A 20,196-nucleotide genomic window follows, 5' to 3' on the forward strand; every position below is an offset into this window, starting at 1 on the left:
AGGCAGTGAAATCTTCCTTTTAAAAGAAGGTGTTTTTTTAGCGTGAACATCTCACCAACAGGACAAACTTGTTAGAGCCAGAGATCAGAAACAGCATCATCACTTTACCACAGAAGAAGCTTTCTAGACTGACAATCCAAAATTATGCTGCAACCTCTTTAACCTCAATTTTCTATTTCTTCTAAGTTTTACAAGTTTACAGGAACAGACCCTCAGTGGCATGATCAGAAGCAGCTCTGTTTCAGCAATCATCTTGGAATAAGATGCTTTTTAGAGTTATCTGGCTGAAGATTTTCTTTTAAGGCCCAGTTGAGCACTACCAGCAAGCATATGCACAGATCCAAAACAAGTGAATATTCTCCTTTCGTCGTTATTCTTGTGTGCAAATAAATAGTAGCTTCCCAGGAAGAACGGGTGTAGTTCACGTTCAGAATGACTGGTACCATGTGGATTTTATGATGTACTTGAGAATAGGTACAGGACTCTTAGGAGTACAGCAAAATGTACAAAATCTCACAATACATATGTTTCTGGTTTCTTTCTGTTCCAATTCATTTAAATTTATTTTTTTAATAAAATCTGAACAGAAGAGCATGGTCTCCGTTAAAGAGAGAGAGAGGGGGAAAAATTCACCATAGCTTGCTAAAAAGAAAAAAAAATAGTGACATGGATGTTTAAATGCATACATTAATTATTAAAATGGAGGGGAGTATACTGAAAAAAATCTGTAACTGACACTTAATTAAAAAAAAATTTTCTTCCTATCCAACTCCAAACAAGGCCTTGTAAATACTGTGCTAGATTTCAGAGGTTACTCTAGTCTCTGGCTTCTGGCTTCAAATAATATTTGAAAAAAGTGAAGCCAAAGATGTTTTTTGATAGCAGAAGGTCTTGTTTTGTGGAAAACTTGCAATTCCTTTGTTTTGATTGCTGGGACAGACTTTTCCCCCCACCCACATACCATCCACCCTATGTAAGCCTCCTCTGCTGTCCCTGCTTGTGTGCCATTCTATGTGCTCCAGAAAGGTATAAGAGGGTTGTAGCTGAACACAGAAAGGAGAGCATTACAGGTGTTACATTAGCTCTTTAAAACAGGCTAATTAACATAATATTGAATGACTTTAATTTGTTGGCAGGCATGTTACTTTTTTTTTTTTTTTTTACACTAGAATGAATCCTTCTAATATAAGTCTAATATAAGTCCGCTTCGCCTTAACCAGAACAGTTTGACAGCAAGCGTAAGCCACGTGTAACTTACAGAGCATCAGGGAGACCAATTGAATTGAAAACCCCACAAAGGAAAGATACCTAAGCTGAAAACTCATACTCAGTTCATGGTTTGACATCTACCCCTCACATTTGCATAGCAGACCCTCTAAAGAAGAGATTGGCCTTTCCACTACCTTTCCGGAGTTACTCTTTTTGATACTTCCTAAGAGTAGACGTGCGGCATGACTGGTTAGTTTACTGACCCGTTCAACAATGACAGTGCTGTACATTTAAGGGACCCTCTTTCTTTTCAACATCATCTTTACAAGTGTGGTTAGTGATTTGGGCATTTTCTTAAGCTGCCTATCCACGGCATTGCCCTTTTGAACAGTTTGAACTCTACAACTGCTCTTTCAGATTCCTCCAAAACATTTATGTCACATATAATACAATATTTCCAGACAAATATCTCAAGTCAGGCCTATCTTTAGTGTGAAGCTCTTACAGAACGTTTACCTGTATAAAAACATAGGAGATGGAAATGATCCCAGTCTGGATTTCTGAAGAAGCAGGGTATAAGGAACTACATTTTATTTTAGAATAGAAATGGTAGTTTAATTCTTGTATTTCAACTCTGCAATGTCTCAGTGTTCTAGGGAGTAGACAATAACCTTACTGAGTGAGGGAAGCAGGGTTTAAGGATTTTTTTAAAGGGGTATGTTTGTACAACAGTAACTATTGCAGTTATCTTTAAAAATTAAACCGTGAATATGAATTATAAAACTAGCCCAGGATAACTAATTCTCAGAGCGAAATGTTTCCTCGTCTATACGGTAAACGAAAACAAATTCAAGTAAAATATTCAAAAACCCAAAAATCAAATTAGGAGAATAATGTGTGCAAGCAAAAAAAGAATGATGAAAGGAATGAATGTGAACTAAAGCTTAAGACCTAAGAACTCCAAAGTTTTTATTCATGTGACATCTCTGTTTAAAGAAAAATAAAGAAATTTACATGATGAAAAGCTTCCAAGCTTCCACAGATTTTTTCATAAACAAACAAAACATTCATGAATCAGTGAACCACAGAAAAGGTAAAACCCTACCAGTTTGGCAGATGGGTTTAAATTTTGAGCAAGAAGGAAGGAGGGCACTTTTATTTCCAGTCAGATGGGCTAGGATGAATTGAACTGTCAGATTCAATGTTCTGCTCACATTGTAAGCTTAGGCATTTGTATTTGGGATGGGCATTTACATAGATTGCAGTAGCTTTACGTTAAGCCCAACCTTCAAAAGTTGGGCAATAAAAGATGACAGGAAATGGTGACTAGGTAATGCTGAATTTGATAAAAAAAAAATGAAAGGCATACTGAAGAAATCTGAGAAACATTTTTGACTGTTTGAAAACTTGCAGATGAAACAGTATTCCAATTCAAGGCCTGATGATTCTGAGCCTTTTAAAGTTACCTGGAAAAATTAACTCCATCAGTTGAGGTTAGGACCTATGTTCTAGCCATTTCAGATTGTTCTGGTCTAGTTCAGATTGCTGTGTCTGCATTTTCCAGGCTCTCAAGTTAGATCTGAGGCTAATAGGATCTTCATCAGTTGTGGAGGTAGCAACAGCTGAAGGAACAGGCTGTGGCTTTTCCAGTGGATTTTGAAGTTGTGATTCTGAAATGCTAAACTCCATCATGGGCTCTTTCATTGCCACCACAGGTGCAAAAACCAGTAATGCTAATTCCAGCAATCCAGATCTTATTTCATATGCAGAAGTTAACCCATAGGCAAGTAATAAAAATGCATACATCATCCCATTCAATTATTCAGCAGTTTTGCAGACATACCAGAAAAAACTAGCTTTCAATATAAAAATTGTCTATGAAACAGTCTAACTTGAATTTTTCTCCATGGATCATAATTCCATATGCGCTGCTTCATCTGTAGAAGAGGAGAGAAGAATAAATACTCCATTTCCAGCTTCCTTAATTCACAAATTGGTTTGAAACTTAATATTCAAGCCCCAGATATTTGTTCTTTGCAAAGTGACCTGGGACTGAAGAACAATTAATTCCCCTATATCTATAATGACTGTAATTAAGGGTTAAGATAACACCAGGTTCATAAAATTGCAGGAACAGGGAGGATCTTAAAATCTTAAACGGAACTGAAAAAAGTGAGAAGTAGATCTCTGTTCTCTAGGTTTCAGCATCAAGTTAAGTTACACGTGCCTGACTTGGCACAGTGCTTCTGTGCCATTAAAATACGCAATTATTTAACGCATCCTCCCTGCAAGCCTTTACATGGTGCAAGCTTACAGTGAATGAGCACGAGGCTTTACTCCAGTCCAAACAGGAAAGGAGGAGACTGCAGAAGGAAGACAGTCAGAAAGATTACCTTGTGTGTGTTGTCCTGACATCTTAGCTGGTGTTCCTGTTTCTTTTTCTTTCTGGAAAAGACTCTGGAGCTGTTTGATTTCTTGATCATAGTCCTGCCATTCTGGAACTATACGCATTGCTGCTTGCAACTTGGGCTCTTTGGTCATTGGGTTATTACACTGCAAACAAAACGCACAAGCTGTTCAAACACTTAATGCATAAATAAGCTCCATTTACTGAACAGAGGAATGCTTCCCCCTCGTGGAATTAATCTGCTGTTACTGAACACTTAGTACATGCCAGTATTTTAGCTAGAGTACAGCGTAAAGACTCTTCACAAATTTATGATGCTGCTCCTCTAAGACAAATACAGAACATAAAGGGGAAAAAATGAGGTACTGAAAACACTGAAGTAAAAATATAGGATGAGGCACCTAGATCTGAGATTGGGAAACGCCCTAAAATCTGTCACTATTTTATTGTGACATAAGAATGAGGGAGCCATACTGTACTTACTAGATCAATGGTTTTTGCTCTCTTCTTTGAGGAATCATCGCACCATGTTTCACACCAAAGCCACTCCTGTGGCAGTGATTTAATTGGCACCTGGTGGATCATGTTGTTAGGCAAATCCTGTTGTGAAGAATAAGATTTAGTAGCAGTTTCCACCGGGTGCAGTGCCAGGGGGAATAACTGTCCCACCAGATAGCATTGAGAAGGTTTGTGATATCTGTAAGTAGAGAGGTTTGGTCCCCAGGACAAATGAAAAATGATAAATCAACCTTTCATTCCAACCAAAGTCCTTTGGAAAAAAATACAAAACTGAATAATACAACTGTTAATCTTTGTTGGAAATTACAGCTAAGAGTGAGCATGATTTAAAGTAGTAGTAACAAACCTGTGTCAAACCTATACTGGACCAGTCTGAAAAACATTAAGTGAGTAAGAGTGCCATGTTACTTTTCCATGCATGACAGTACAAGCCTTGTTTCCACGTTATCAAGTCAGTACACAGTAAACTGCTTGGAGCCAGACAGCTCAAGAAACTTTGTTTCTTCAGCAGAGCTGAAGAAATATTCAGATACATTCTCCTTAACATTCAGCTGTGTTACAGGTTTACCTTAGAGTATAGTGGAAAAACTGACAGTCTGAAGACCTGTAAGAGGAAGCTGTTGTTTCCACCTACCATCTATGTTTGGTTCTATGCATATGTGCCTCATTTGATGGCAGGGAGTAATGGGACTGCCACTGGCATTTGGCTTTGGTAGAAGTTTGGCCAGGACAGGAGAGGTCCTAATTTGCCATCATATCACAGTACATGCATGCATACATACAATAAAATAAATACACACCTGATCGAGGTTAGACAGACTGTTAGGGTCCTGACTGAGACCCTGATATTGTCCTCTGAGTCGATCTCCAGCTGCTATCTTTCTGAACTTCTTCAGATCCACAACATATAGAGCACTACATGGAGATGACATAGTTAGCAGTGACATTTGACTGATAGGTAAATTATTGCAGCACCAGTAGACCCTCAGATTTGATATGTTAAAAACAATTTGATTTACTGCCACCAAGAGATTATCTAATATAAGGAAGGAAAGCAGTTCTAACTAAGGTCATGGCACATACATTGAAAGATACTCAACAAATCTATCTTAGCTTTGATGTCATGCAGTCCCTTCTTCCAAGATTTGTTATTAACAAATGAAGATGCCTGTTTAGTTAACACTTCAGTTCTTCATCTGTAAAAGCTGTATCATATTTAATAACTTCAGTGTCCCTAGTGCTTCCAACAGACCAGAGGCAATGGAACCTTAAAGAAGCAACAGTAAGCAAAAAGGGGTACACTGCAGTGCTGTGGACCTCAGCTAGTTTTCTGCTAATTCTAATTCATAGCAAAAGCTTTCCACTTGCATTTTTGGGGGAGGGAAACTCTTCAGTACCTGATATGGTATTTTCTTCCAGCTAAATGACTTGCCCAGTATCCTGATTTCCAGAATCTGTAGCCATCCATTTCTCTTCGACTGTCACAGAATGGAGTATATCCATAAGGAGCACCATCTAGATTGAAATCTCTTAATTCCTTTAGATCTGTGCGCACAATCTGAAGGGAAAGGACGTTTTATTTTTATTTGTAGAAGCCTGCCAAGGGTTATTTTGAAATGCTGGTTAGGATTTAAATCAAACGGAGCAAACAGTGAAAAGAAGAGTCATCTGTTACTCTTCTCTACCATCTTCTGCATTATGCATATGTAGTACAAAAACAGGGCACCAAGTCCCCTGTCTCATTGGAGCTGGATCAGTTAAACTGGACCTTCAAGTAATCTGATAGGGGTTTGCTTGACAGCTGAAGTGCAAAATTGTTGCTTACCAAGCAGCAAAAATTCTCACTGTAAATGAACTCTGCTATGATCCTTTGGTTTCCTCTCCTCTTGAAAGTTTGCAAACCCTTCAGAGATGGGGGCTTTTTAATATCTTTCTGACAGACACTGTGGCAGTAATACTACTTTAACCACTCTAGTGGAAATAATCTGCATTAATATATCTTCTAAAAACAGAGCAAAAACTGGATAAATTGAGAACAGCATAGCTTGGGATTCAACCCAGGTGATACTTAAGCATAAGTTGTAATGGTTTTAACTGACATGGGAACATAATGTACATATGCCAAAATGCCGAAGGTATTTTATATTTACATGTTGATAATCCGTACTTCTCAATTTCATATAAGTTTTGGAAGGAATTTTTGTTGGCAGTTCTCACTGCACACGTACCCTGTACTTTCAAACCATTCAGGCAGTAAGTGCAGAGAAAGCCTTATAGATATTGTTTGCTTTGCAGCAGGGCATGGCTTCATGCTCCAGGGAATTACTTTCTTGCTCCTCTGAAAGCCATTCAGATCTGGCCAAGTCAAAAGCAGGGGAGTGGGAGGAGGAGGGTGTTTGGTGACTTAGGAAAACACTGTGTGTGGTAAGTGATCTGCAGCCTGGGAGAACAGACTGAACTGGAACTGGAGAAGAGGCAGGGCAAAATCAGAATCTGTTTGGCAAACTAGCTGGAATCACAACAGCAAGTGAGTGAGGAACCAGAGAAAAAGTGAGAAACAGGCCAACAAAAACAAATTTTGTGGGAACAGGCAGGAAAAAAAAACATACTGAAGCATACTAGTTACAGAATCAACCTTCAGTCACGCCTGTGAAATGCCCAAACTTGCAACCTTTGTAATAACACAGAAATTGTATTCAATATACTATTCTTAGAGAGGAAATAAGGAAAAAAGATCAAGTAATTCCACCCTCTGTGTTACCTGATCAGCATCCACAAATAAGATTTTATCAACAGCTAATGGGAAGAGCACATCTAGAAAGAGGATCTTGTAACCCCAGATGATACGCTGCTTCTCTGTTTGCTGATGAAGCCAGCGTGGCCATTTATACTGGACAAGCTCGTACTGGAAATTGTATTTCTCTGCCATGTATGGGATGAACTCCTGCAGAGGGAGGGGGGGAAAAAGTAGCTTATCTTAGTTACTTGTTACACTGCAGGAAAAATAAAAGTGCATTATAAGAAGTAGACTTCAGTCCCACAGTAAGTCATAGAACATTAGAATGAAGAAATTAAACGGCACAAAGAATAAAACTACAGTTTCATGGTTACTTCAGACAGATAATGACAAACCCAAACTGTACAATCGATAGAGATTGTAAAGCCAACTATCATGAGACAACTATTTTGGCATCCTTTCACCACAGAATTCCTTATAAGCCATTTTATAGTGATCCATATAGATCAGTTTAAAAGAATGCATTACTCAATTTGTAGAATTCAAATATGGGAGAGTTATTATTTAGAACTGTACAAAGCAGTACCTGGAAATAATAAAAGAAAAGAATCGGGTAGAACATGACCATTGGCAAGGGAAGGGGGTACCATATTGCTGCATCACCCCAAGAGCAGTCACAGCACAGACCATTTTTGTAGCAACAGGGACACTGCTAATTATTTCCCCTTGAGCTCATAAACTGGTAATATTCTCTAAGAAAGGCTGCTTCCTAATATTAGGTGTTAGAAGTTCTGAATTCCTGAAATACACAGTTTTGACATTCATTTACTTCCTAGTTATGTTTTGAATTCTACTATTTGATTCATGCGGTATCACAGATGATGTTAAATATTTCCAGGTACATTCATCTAGAGCCTGTAGCACTCTAGCATGCACCACTCATATACTTCAGTCAGTCTGAAAAGATGGTTTTAATAACTCCCTTATGAAGCTCTCACCATACCTAGTTGTAAGCCCTTGCTTCTCTGGTAGTTTTTTTCCTATGCTCTTTCAACCATTATGTATTAGATGAAAGTTTATAGCCCTGAATTTCATCTCAAGATCTACACCATTACCATGCAGATTAAAAAAAAGGTTCAAGTATCATTTTACTAGTAAGTACTTTACTCTTAAATATTTACCTTCAGCAGGAACCCACTATTTCCAAAAGCTAGTTGGATGCTTTGTCAAAATAGAAGGTATACAGGTGTTGTGGCTAAAACCAGGACAACAGGACAGGAAAGCCTGCATATGTTTACATAACAGTATGATGCACAAGTCAAAACATTTTTCTTATTTACTTTTTCCGCAACAGAATAAGTTTCTAATTAATAACAAACCTTGAATGTAGGCGATAAGTAGTTCTTCAGAAACCAAAACTTTAAAGGAGTCTTGGTATGTTTCAGCACAGACAACATCATTATGCTATCAAAAGAAAAAATAAAACATTTACAGGAATAGCTACCACCTCCTAGAGATCAGCTGCTTAACAGAGTACAAATTGCTATTTTACACTACACTAACTATAGTATGTGAGATTACTGACCTTTGTGCATGAAGAAAAAGTGGGTAGCTTCACCCTATTAGATGTTGCTTAATTTTATCTAAAATATAAAATCTGTTGGTTTTCACGGTCTGTTAGGACCAGAAGTTCAGATTCTTTTCCAAAGCAACTATGACATATAACTTCTTAACAAAATATTTGTATTTAATTATTTTCTAGGGATAAATTTCTAGGACAACAACATGCTATCTATTAAATTAAGTCTATTTTGAATGTCTGCATAGCATGCAGACAAAAGTTACTGTAATACAGCTACAGCAGAGGCAAAAAAAAAGAGGACTTCTGAGCTTTTTTTTTTTTTAATATTCTTGCAAATTCTAACCTTTTTACTTGTGAACAGCAGTGCACATTTACCATTTGAGAGCCCCAGAATATAAATTCTGAACTAACCGTAGGAATCTTTCGTAAAGGTGTCCTGAAGCCACAGAGAATATATTTAATACATCATCTTTATCCTGTTTCACATCTTCATTCTTTTGTCCTCCTGTGAATCCCCTGAAAGGATTAATATGTTTATATGAGAGACAAGATAGCAAAGCCCAACTGTACAGAAAAGAGTGCAACAGATTAAAAATTCCTATGGTGTTTGCTTAATATAGTACTACTGCATGGTTTGGTGTCCTCCTCCCCAGCCTGGGCATCACAGTCCACAAGGCAGAGCGCTGCAGACACCAGCGTGGATTACCCGGCAGCTTATATGTTACCGCCTATTCAATTGAAAGATTCCTGGCTGAGATACAACTCTTGGAAACAATGTTTTCAGACTTCCCTGTAGCACAGGTGGTAAGGGAACATAAGCAGGGCAAAGCAGTAACCTCAGTTCTCTAGAAACAGAAAGGTCCTATGAAAGACAGGGAGTTAGTGATGCACAGTTTTGATGAGTCAAGTCCTAAACTCAAGCTGTTTTAACAAATGGCTATGAAATATCCCAGAACTAGCCGTGTCATCAAAAAAGCAAACAGTTTTCCAGTTTCAAGATGCCTGCAGGTTATTATTGAATTAGCTTTACCATTTGAGAGATTCCCAAAATCCAGATTCATTCTCACTGGTACCATCACTTAGTAGATCTTCATTCATCATGTCTAGTTTTTTCTGAACCTGTGAAACATATCACTGCTTTAGTGAGTGGAACTAGACATTGGGCAAACAGCTATGGAGCACTGTTTTGACACTGGCTCTGTTAGTATCCATTTCAGTTATGTCCAGTTAGCTGGTATGTAACATAAGCTGTCTGGAGAGACAGCTCAGTAGTGAGCTGGCATTTTGAAAATAGATTCCAAAGCTGTTCTCAATTAACCAAGGGCATGCTAGTCTAGATGGTTAAAAATGCTTTGCTAAGAGGTATTTAGTGGCCATCTTTGTTGGTGGAAATAAGCAGAGAGAAAAAAAAAAAAAAAAAAACAGCAACCTGCCCCAAAAACCAACACAACACCTCAGCATCACTTTCCGTTTCTAAATAGTGTTATTGGGCATTGAAACTCCCAAGCAGTTAAGTAGATGAGGCAGAAAAAGGAAAGGCAAAAAAGGGAAAAAAAAAAAAAAAGGAAAAAAAGGCAAGAAAACATCCCAGAATTACTCCAACACAAGTAAATCCTGTGAGGAAGCATGAACCAGATGTGTCACAACCATCATTTACCAGTCATCCTCATTAAGCTTTTCAGCTACATTGTTATATAACAGGGAACCCTAAAAGACGGTAGATTAATAAATTGCTTTTTTTTAAAAAAAAAAAAAAAGGCATCCTCACCTATTCTATCAGATTGATAACGTATTACCAGATGAATAAATTTTATCTGTAACAAAAAATACTAGCTCAGTGGATATGTGGAATGTTAATAACTACACTTTATATATAAAACAAGAACTGACTTTTTTTCTTAAGTAATAAGCATAACTGAGTCAGTAAGATTTAAGCACAATTGTTTCTCACATGCATCCAAAAGGAACAGCAGTTACATGTCATTCTCTCCTGTGTCAAAAGAAACAAAACCAAGTCTACAGACAATTCCCTCTATTATAAATACTGTGATGTGAACATTTTGCAAACTGCTTCTAATGTAAGCTTGTAGGAAGGGATCATCAGGCCCTCAACAGTTCTTCCCCCACTATTGGTCAAACAATCTTTAAGAGCAACTCCAGTTTTTATACTCACCTTCACTTTAATAATTTTGCTCTTGAAGTTGTTAAGAACAACAATAACTTCATTAGCTTCAGGTGGAGAGTCTGTGCCATCATGGCTGAAAATACAGTAAAATCACATTTTAGTTTGTTTTTTTGAAAACACCACCTTTACTAAAAAGTAGAAATATGTCCTTTATTTCTTCTACATGTTTTTCTACATACTATTAAAGCTTAGCATTGTAAGACAGGTTTGAGACATGCAACAAGACAAAGTAACAAATACATGTATTTGAACACAGACTGAGTTTTGTAAAGGAATTCATTTATTTCATCTCAACTTACATACAGCACAAAATGCAATTTGCTGTTCAGCTCAATTACACTTTGGCTAACGAACTGTTAGATTCAGGTATCAGCATGCATATATTTAATTCAAAAGTTTCACAAGGAAAATATCGAAGTTTCTCTTGTATTGTCCTACCTGTAGATTCTATAGATATCTTCAGATCTGCCCTTTCTCAGTCTTAGAGTCCATGCACCAGGATTGGCTTTTAACTGGAAGTAACCCTGTAAAGGGAAGAGAGTATCTGTCAATTTCCAGAAAACACAAATGCAGAAAAACAGGTCTGTAAGTCATGCATTTTAACCCACTGTTTTATATCTGGAACTAGTTATTTGTAAGCTAGCTGATTAATATAAACATAAGGCCTTAAACCCAGAGAAGTAAGCATGTATGGGTGTGGGTAACACCACAAAACTCAGAAGTTCCATTCAAAATCCTTACTTTTTTTTTTTTTTAAAGAGAAAGACAACTATTAAAAGGTCCAGCTTAATTTTTTAGATGACAAAAAGTCTTCAGAGTGTCTTGGTAGGAACAGCACAATTGTAAAGCTGTTTCTGCAAAAGTCTGTCTTCATGAAGGAATGAGCCAATTTCTGAACGCTAGTTGGTAATTACACAGCAGTCTGTGAAAGGTTTGCCTCTAAAAACATAATTTTTATCCATTGTGAAGCTATACAGACTGGTAGTTCAGCTATAGCAGGAAGTAGCAACATAGGTTATATATTACAAGATTTCTCTTCTACAAAATCTAAAAAATTACGATGTAAAATTCCAGTACTGTATACGTTTCTTGTTGCATTTTCAGGTTACAGATCTGAGAATTTTATTTCATGATGTAGATTACACCAAAAATATACAAAACATTTGTAGCAATGTCTCAGTGTCCCATTCAGTTTTTTACTTTGACCCCACAGGCATGCAATTCCACATATGAACCAGTGTGTTACAAAAATAAAAAGAATAAAAATACAAAAGACATATTCCTGTTCTCTTCATACCCCTTCACAGTATAGACACTGAGGAAGAGAATTAGCATTAATTAGAAAAAAACACAGCTCCATGTCATTCAGCTTCATTCCCTAGCATATCCATACACAATGTGATCATACAGACAATAAGGGTCTTTCTACAGTTACAAATACCACATCATTAACCTGGCTAAGCAAAGGCTTAGAGAAATAGAAAATAAAGAATTTAAAAATAAATATTTAGAGGTAGTGGACATTTCATTGTTATTTGTTCTTCAATACATTTAGATATTCCAAGAAATACAGCTGACAGGTTATTTCAGTTTTTTACTAGAAATTGTTAACTTCCCTTGCCACAATTTCAGACTATCACCTCTCACAGACAGTGAAGAGAGACTGACCCCTTATACATCTACCTTAAAGACAGCTGCAGGGCACAATCACATACTCGTATTTCAACACTTTTCCTCAACTAAATTGAGAAATTCCCCCTTCTTTCACACTTTGTTTTCTACAACATTGATCATTCCTGCTTATTCTGTCCATTTGTTCTGTAGGTCTCCTGAAGAAATGGGTTACAAGTATGACACCTGCCCACCTGAAGCTTACAATATCAGCGTGGATGGTCTAAGGAGTACCGTCTTTGACAAATAGAACTGCTTGACCTGTCCTGGAAAGAGGTTACCTAGAGATATTGGCATAATTTTAAGATACTCCAGAAGATCCTTCTCAGGAAGCTGAAGGGAAAGGAGTGCATCTTTAAAAGGTAACAAACAAGTTTATTGCAGAGTTTTAGACATCAATGTGAAGAATGATGTGGTTCTGATATATTTGCAAGCAACTGTGGAGTGCAAGTAATGCCATATATCCATAGCCTACATACTAGAAGATATTTAATGGTTTAACATAAGGAATTGTGCTGACTGGAGAACCCAAGTTATTTGTTGCCAATTTCAATCAAATGCTTACCAAGTTGGCCATAACAATGGTATCTACGATGACAGGATTGGTTGAAGTTCCCAGTGTAAACTGGAGTCCCCGAGGTGGCTGTCCAGTAGTAATATCATAGCAGTGTCCTTCCAAAAGTAGATACTCCAATTCATATTCTGCAGCAACAATGCTATCCACCTGTAAGGAGAAGATATTGCTGAATTCAGCATTAGCTCTAGAGTACAATTCTTTTTTTAGTGATTCAGTTACTATCTAAAATAGCCATAGTAATCAAGTAGCACTTCCTTTACTTTTCCAGATTATTTCTATTAGACAAATACCTAGAAACCCTTAAAAAGCTTGGTTCCACTGAAGCAGAAAAATTCATGACATGTATCGTTGACTGTCCCTGATCAAAACTCTCTTAATCTCAACTGGTAAGATGCTAGGATAACACAAGTGAAGGACTGTTGCTCTCTTTTACAACTCTTTTTACCGTTATTGTAGGACTTAGTCAAATAAGTGATCAATCTCACAAGAAGCCTGTTGACAGGCTTCAGAACTTTGAATCAAAATCTCTATTAAACTAATCTAATCTAACATCATTTGAAACAAATGTTTTATTTTGCTCTACATTACTCTTGCAATGTGCTAGGGGTACTGTTGGAAACATAAATAAAAAATATAATAAATAATAATAAAAAAAATTGTCAAGTTGAACAAATCACTTCAAGCACATAGAATCATAGAATATCCCGAGTTGGAAGGGACCCACAAGGATCATTGAGTCCAACTCCTGGCACTACAAAGGTCTACCCAAAAATTCAGACCATATGGCTAAGAGCACAGTCCAAACGCTTCTTAAACTCCAACAGGCTCGGTGCCATGACTACATCCCTGGGGAGCCTGTTTGAGACAACCCTCTCAGTGAAGAGCCTCTTCCTGATGTCCAGCCTGGGGGACCCCACTAGTGACTGGCCGCCAGCCTGATGTGGCCCCATTTACCACAACCCTTTGAGTTCTGCCCATGAGCCCATTGCTCACCCATCATACGATGTTTTTGTTTAGCTATATGCTGGACATTTTGTCCAGTAGGATCCTATGGGAAAATATCAAAAGCTTTACTGAAATTCAAAAAAGATCACATCAACTGGTTTCACTTGATCAGCTAGATGGGTGATCTTTTCTCCCTACCGGGCTAAAATTGGGCCCCTCGCTACAAGAAGGACATGGAGGTGCTTGAGCAAGTCCAGAGAAGGGCAACAAAGCTGGTGAGGGGTCTGGAGAACAAGTCTTACAAGGAGCAGCTGAGGGAGCTGGGGCTGTTCAGCCTGTAGAAGAGGAGGCTCAGGGGTGACCTTATTGCACTCTACGGGTACCTGAAGGGAGGCTGTAGCAAGGTGGCGGTTGGTCTGTTCTCCCACGTGCCTGGTGACAGGATGAGGGGGAATGGGCTAAAGTTGCGCCAGGGGAGGTTTAGGTTGGATATTGGGAAGAACTTCTTTACCAAAAGGGTTGTTAGTCACTGGAATAGGCTGCCCAGGGAAGTGGTTGAGTCACCATTCCTGGAAGTCTTTAAAAGACATTTAGATGTACAACTTCGTGTTATGGTTTAGTGGAGGACTTGGTAGTGTTAGGTCAGAGGTTGGACTCGGTGATCTTGGAGGTCTCTTCCAACCTAGACTATTCTGTGATTCTGAGGACTCTACATAAGCAAAATATTAGTCTAATCTCACAAAGCATCTTCTCTCTTGCATATGCCACCCCCATCCTCTCAGAGTTTCAATTCATTTAAGTTGTGGGGGCAGAGGGGGGAACTAATTCAGAGGTTTGAAATGCATGGCAGTATCATCCATTTGGTGGTTCATTTATGGCTTTACAGTTTTGTTTTGCTTTTCATCTCGGAACCTAACAAACAAAAAAAACATGCAACAACAACAAAAACTTCCAAGCTCCCCCACGAGAAATCAGATTTCCTAGACTTCCAAATAAAGTCATGCAGGCTCAGCAGTACTGGAGTCCACCACTGCACTGTACCAGATCCCCAAGCTCTACCAGAGATGTAAGAGTAAGGAGAGACTAATAGTAGGATGTTCTGTGAGGAAGTAACCCACGTTTGTAATGACCACAAGGCTGTCCACACTGTTGCTTTGCAGAAGGCCTACTTGTAAGGAGTGTGACCATCCTGTTACACGCACAGCAGGTGGGTTTCCATGCTGCAGGTGTGGGAGGACGCTGGGGCACAGAGCTTGAGCCTCCCTCTGGAGGTGGCTCCTCCAGCTCAGGGCTGAGGCACACTGGTGTGAGGACGCTTGTCCTGCCAGTGCTCACACCACACCTTTCTGTGGATAAATAGAGGACTTGAGCCTCCAGAGCTGTCACATCTTTTGCATACAATGTTATTTTTTACTCTCTCCATATATGCAGTTTTTCAAGGCCAGCTACAAAGTGGCTTATTTTAAGGGAAAATAATATTTAACCATCTCCTTAGGCTATTCACTTCACACCCTGAAGTCCAACATTTATACTTCACATCACATATGGATTTTCTAACTTTTAACATGTGTTTTTAGTGCACGTTGTAACAGGTTAGCATAGTGCATTTGTAACTGCTTATGAACCCATTTTTACAACTTCTAAAAACTATTGAAGTCCAAGTTAATTTTTAACAGCAAGAGGTTAATAATTAGCACTGAATGATCGATCCCATTAAAGATTAAATAAGAATCACCAACTTGTACATCCAGATATTCTTCTTTTGTTTTTAACATCATTTTGATACTAGTTTTGTCTCCTTGTATTTTCTTTTCCTCTTGATTTTATCCTTTAGTACAGGGGCACACTGCCCAGATCAATATGCTAACAGTCTAATTCAAGGCCTGTTCTAATAACAACCACCTCCTAAAACTATTGCAATCAAGTGGATTTGTTGCATCATTTCCACTGTTTTATTGATATTGCATGTTCTTTTGTGGTTCACAAGAGTGTTTGTAATAAAAGCTGTGAAAATGAACAAGTAGCTAAAACGCGTTTGGTGGCTTCTCAGAGCAAGGAAAAGTAAGTGGAAATCACTTAGTGGAACGAGACTCAGATCTTACTTCAACATTTCTAAAGACAAGCTTGAACAAAACAAAACGTGTCTTATTTTTTTGTTATGATATTAGCAGTAGAGAGCTCCAATCAGAAATACATTTTTTAATTCGTAAGTTAAGATGATCAACAAAGAGTTTGTTTCTGGCTCAGGACATTCTGAAATGCTACACATGCACACACTCAGAACACACACGTATATATACGTACACACACACACCCAAAATAGCACATCTCTAGGATCTGCTTCAAACCTACAGTATTTTTCAACCTGTGGTCCCCAGACATCCATGAGTACCTGAGGGCAGCAATCTGCCAGTGAGCTTTATCCGCAGCCCTCACATAAAACTTTCAGGGGTCTACAAATGTGTGTGTTAACAGCTACACCTTTATGTTTACTATCATTTAAAATTTTTAAATGATTTCTCATTACAAAAATACCTCCTGGAAAAAACAACAATATTTAAATGCAACAATAGTAACATGTAGATTTCACATACCTCCTCTAAGTAAATATTATCAAGGTCATATGGGGTTCTGACAGATTCCACCATCCAGCTCTCAGGAGTATTTAGGTTCAAAGTGAACAGTGGAGAGTGAGGCATATCCAAGAACTTGGCAATTGGTCCAGCAGCGAAATTGTTATCTGCTGTGAAAGAAATTTCTGGCTCCAAAACATAGCGATAAAAGCTGAAATTTCAGAAAGATAATTTCAGAACATATTTCTGCCATACTCTGCATATATTTCACTGTTTGAACTTGCTGAGAGCATCAGTTTTTCCAGAGCTCCAATGTCTTCAAGAAGCCCAATATGGAATTTTTATTCCCTGATGTGTATGGAAGGTCCAAAGCATCATGCTTAGAACAATCAGAATTTTTATCTTGAAGGAGCAACCAAAGTTTACATGACTCAACCATTAAGAGTAGCAAGTTATTTACCCTTGCTCATAGATATACAAAGACCCTCCCAACTTGTAAACCAGCAGAATTGTCTCACGCCATCCACAAATTTCTATATTCCCTATGGGAAATCATGTCCTTGTACAAATGAGTTGAAAGCAGTTAATGAGACCTTCCAAAGGACATCTGACCATGTTTCTGTGCTTGCACATTCCAACAGGTTTATGTCTCTCTCTCTCTGGGTTGTTGGATTGCGTTTGGATGCTTTGGTTTGGTTTGGTTTGGGTGTGGATGAATGGGACGGCAGGAGTAAAGGTTTGGGAGAAACAGCCCAGCAGAGTTGTGGAACCTAGTAGGGGTGGTTTGCTCAAACAGGCTACACCATATCTTGTGAGAAGTCTTCCAAATGGTCATTGCCAACTGCACTGTTGTAAGCACATGCTTCCATTCCGCTATTTTAGAGCTGTTATTTTTTTGTTTTGTTTTTAACCCCGGAATGGTATTGCTTACCTTTTCAGAGGCATGTCAGAAAGTTTGGACTGGCAGTTCATAAACACTCTTAGGTTCATATTTATCAACTGGTTCAAAACCTGAAGTAACAAAAGAGAGACATCCCTTAAAATCCTAACTAGGAACACTGACCAATGTTTTCCTAGACAAGACCTCTCAAGGAAGCATGTAACGTGCTCGTTTCTCAATTATCCTTTTTCATTATTTGCTTCAGCACACCCATCTTTTAGCTGCTTGTTTTAAGTAGATCAGTTACATGTCCCTCACAATGCAGGCATTGTTTTTGTGACAGAGACTTTCTTTCTCAAGAATAATTGTTGCAAACTGAACTTAAAATGGTGAAACTAAATGCTGACTAGAAGATATGTAAGCATGATCTTGTTAGCGTGTAGTGCGTAGGAATTCCAATAGCGCATTGTGCATTTCAGCTGCATTATGGAAAAAGGCCAGTGGTCACTACAGAGTCAAGGAGGAAGACAAACATTGCAAAATAACAGATCCGGAGAGAACTTCTCGAAATTGTCATAAAACACATTAGAACACTGTATACATACCAGAAGTAAAGGAGCAAGTCTTTGAGCATCTCTGGTAACTGGATCAACAATAGCCACGACATCAAAGTATGTCTCCCCTTCTTTTGGTCTCAGTTTAACTGCACTAAACAGGAGAAAAAACAATTTTAAACTATCAAATGTATTGGATAAATACAGCAAAAACACTATCCATCTCCTCCTGATGTCAGATTACTCTCCAAATGCTATTTATCTTCTGAAATTAGATAGAGAAGAAAATACATATATACATACACATGTATAGAGATCGGTACACAGATGTATTATTTATGAAATCTGACTGTGCTCTGAAAACTGTTGGGGGCTTCCCTATTGCTACTTGGATTTTTTTGACATTAAATGTAACTTAAAAACATGGGAATGTTAAAAGACAAGGAAAGAGCACATTGTTTAGCAATCCTATACCTGTATCGTTCTTCAAAAAAGTGATATTCAATCCTTGCCTCTCCTTTTGGTTGAGCAGAGAGAAGAGCATCCACTTTCATTACCAAGTCACTAGCACTGAAGAAGGAAAAAAAGAAGTTTACAGCTATTCACAAAATGCATGTACCTACCATGTTTGTCAACTAGCAGCAAAACAAGTCAGAACTGAATTCACGTAAACTAACAGGTCTACCACCTCTCTTCAAAAGCATTTCCCTGCTTGCACATATTTATAATTAATTTGAAAAACAGTAGCGTGGAAATAGATGGTCAGTGCTTCTGAAAACACAATTTAATCCAGAATATGGTGCCCTTACTTGTCCTCCTCCAAGGATTCTTTGAAGTAGCTCTGAAGAATTAAACATATGTAGGTGTTAATCTATCAGTGAGATAATTTAAATGGGTTGCAGTCTTCTTATCCCTGAGGGTACCAAAGGGTTTAATTAGCAAATACAGAACAGCTGACATTTTAGGTATCAACCATGCTGTAGGCACTACATCCCTTAACTTCACCAACCTCTCTTAGACCCGTAAGAAATTCAGGTCAAACCCTTGTTTCACAGCAGTCTTCTTGTTTTATACTGTAAATCTTAAGTACTAGGAAGAAATGGAGAAACTTTGAAGAGAGAGGGGTCCTATCATTAAAACATAATTACTTATGAAAACTTCTTCCTTTTTATTATTCACATAAATTTTCTTTAGCTTTACCAAGAAGCAATGCTGTACTTAAAGGTCTGTCAGCTTTTCCTTTATTAAATCAGTCTCAAAGATTTATACTGACAGCTGTTTAAATTGTTCATACCAAAAACATAAGGCTGGTGAAGTCTGCCAGGTTCTACAGTGTTTTCCAATGCAGCAGATCAGTTCAAGATTCTGCAAAAAACCTTGGCAGCATTCAAATAAAACACACAAAAAGAGACTGCTCTCTCCAAAACTAGCTAATATTTAACTATGACATCTTCTCCCACCCTATTATCCAAAAAGTCTTGTATCCCTTTGGATTCCCAATACAGCAACGGATGTAAAAGCATTTGGAACACTGTTAAAACCCATCCTCTTAGGATTCATACTCACAGAAGATTTCTACACAGAAGACCATATGCTTAACATACCTGATTGGCCTCTACCAGCCAAGCAGTATCACAGAAAGATGGAATGCTAAGTGGGGGAAATATCTTAGTGATAACCTCCATCCCCACACCACAACCTCCATGTACTTATGGACTTCAGATTTGAACCAGAAGATATCTTTCATCTGAATACCTCGCCTCTGTTCTTTTTGTAAGAATTATCTAGAACTATGATTTTCACCATCTCATCTCTACCTCTTTTCCTGTTGTTTCTCTTTAAAAAGTTAAAAGCAGTTTACATGATTCCCTAGCATTGATAGCAAAATGTATTACTAAAGCGTTTCTGATATTGATAGGCCAGCAGCAGGTAGCTAAACTACAAACAGATTCAGAAAGCATACTCCAGCATCTCATTTTCTTCTTTTCTTTCTTCTTTTAAAGAAGTAATCCTACATATGAGTTATGAAAGCCTGGAACGTAGGAGGTAGATGGTTTAAAGCAGTGTGTCAGATAAGATTTAGCTGGGAGAGAAACCCACGGTAAGTCTGAAGGCCTTAATATTAACAAGAAGTTAGACTTCTGTTCCATTTCTAGAAGCAGAACAAGTAATCCAGTGAAGAAAGCATTTTCAAGAATAAATGTAATAACATGTAGCAATGTATACCACTTCATAACACATACCGCAGCAGCAAACAACTCTCCTTTGCATATAGACAGTTTCTCTACTGGTAAAGCTGTCACCAATCAGTCTCCTAAGCCTCTACTGAAATTTCAACACACAGCAAGGAATTTAGC

The 20,196-nt window shown here is 38.0% G+C and overlaps 1 protein-coding gene across 2 annotated transcripts in view; it reads right to left on the reverse strand.

Annotated features, from left to right (window-relative positions):
- Nucleotides 1-2,147: 2,147 nt before the first annotated feature.
- The window catches only part of UGGT1 (UDP-glucose glycoprotein glucosyltransferase 1), a 44,173-nt gene continuing 26,124 nt past the window's right edge, over nt 2,148-20,196 (reverse strand). For both annotated transcript variants that reach the window (XM_035334325.1, XM_035334324.1), the window contains exons 25-40: nt 18,314-18,409; nt 17,891-17,993; nt 17,337-17,416; nt 16,427-16,616; nt 12,876-13,034; nt 11,078-11,163; nt 10,628-10,712; nt 9,485-9,573; nt 8,866-8,970; nt 8,252-8,336; nt 6,897-7,079; nt 5,533-5,693; nt 4,936-5,050; nt 4,100-4,216; nt 3,603-3,762; nt 2,148-3,146 (exon numbers count right to left, since the gene is read on the reverse strand). In XM_035334325.1, coding sequence (XP_035190216.1) covers nt 3,121-3,146; nt 3,603-3,762; nt 4,100-4,216; nt 4,936-5,050; nt 5,533-5,693; nt 6,897-7,079; nt 8,252-8,336; nt 8,866-8,970; nt 9,485-9,573; nt 10,628-10,712; nt 11,078-11,163; nt 12,876-13,034; nt 16,427-16,616; nt 17,337-17,416; nt 17,891-17,993; nt 18,314-18,409 — 1,840 coding nt within the window. In that variant the 3' untranslated portion in view covers nt 2,148-3,120. The remainder of the gene's footprint in view (nt 3,147-3,602; nt 3,763-4,099; nt 4,217-4,935; nt 5,051-5,532; nt 5,694-6,896; nt 7,080-8,251; nt 8,337-8,865; nt 8,971-9,484; nt 9,574-10,627; nt 10,713-11,077; nt 11,164-12,875; nt 13,035-16,426; nt 16,617-17,336; nt 17,417-17,890; nt 17,994-18,313; nt 18,410-20,196) is intronic.

The sequence above is a fragment of the Oxyura jamaicensis genome, chromosome 9 (genome assembly GCF_011077185.1).
Source record: "Oxyura jamaicensis isolate SHBP4307 breed ruddy duck chromosome 9, BPBGC_Ojam_1.0, whole genome shotgun sequence".
In the NCBI taxonomy this organism is placed as follows: Eukaryota; Metazoa; Chordata; class Aves; order Anseriformes; family Anatidae; genus Oxyura; species Oxyura jamaicensis.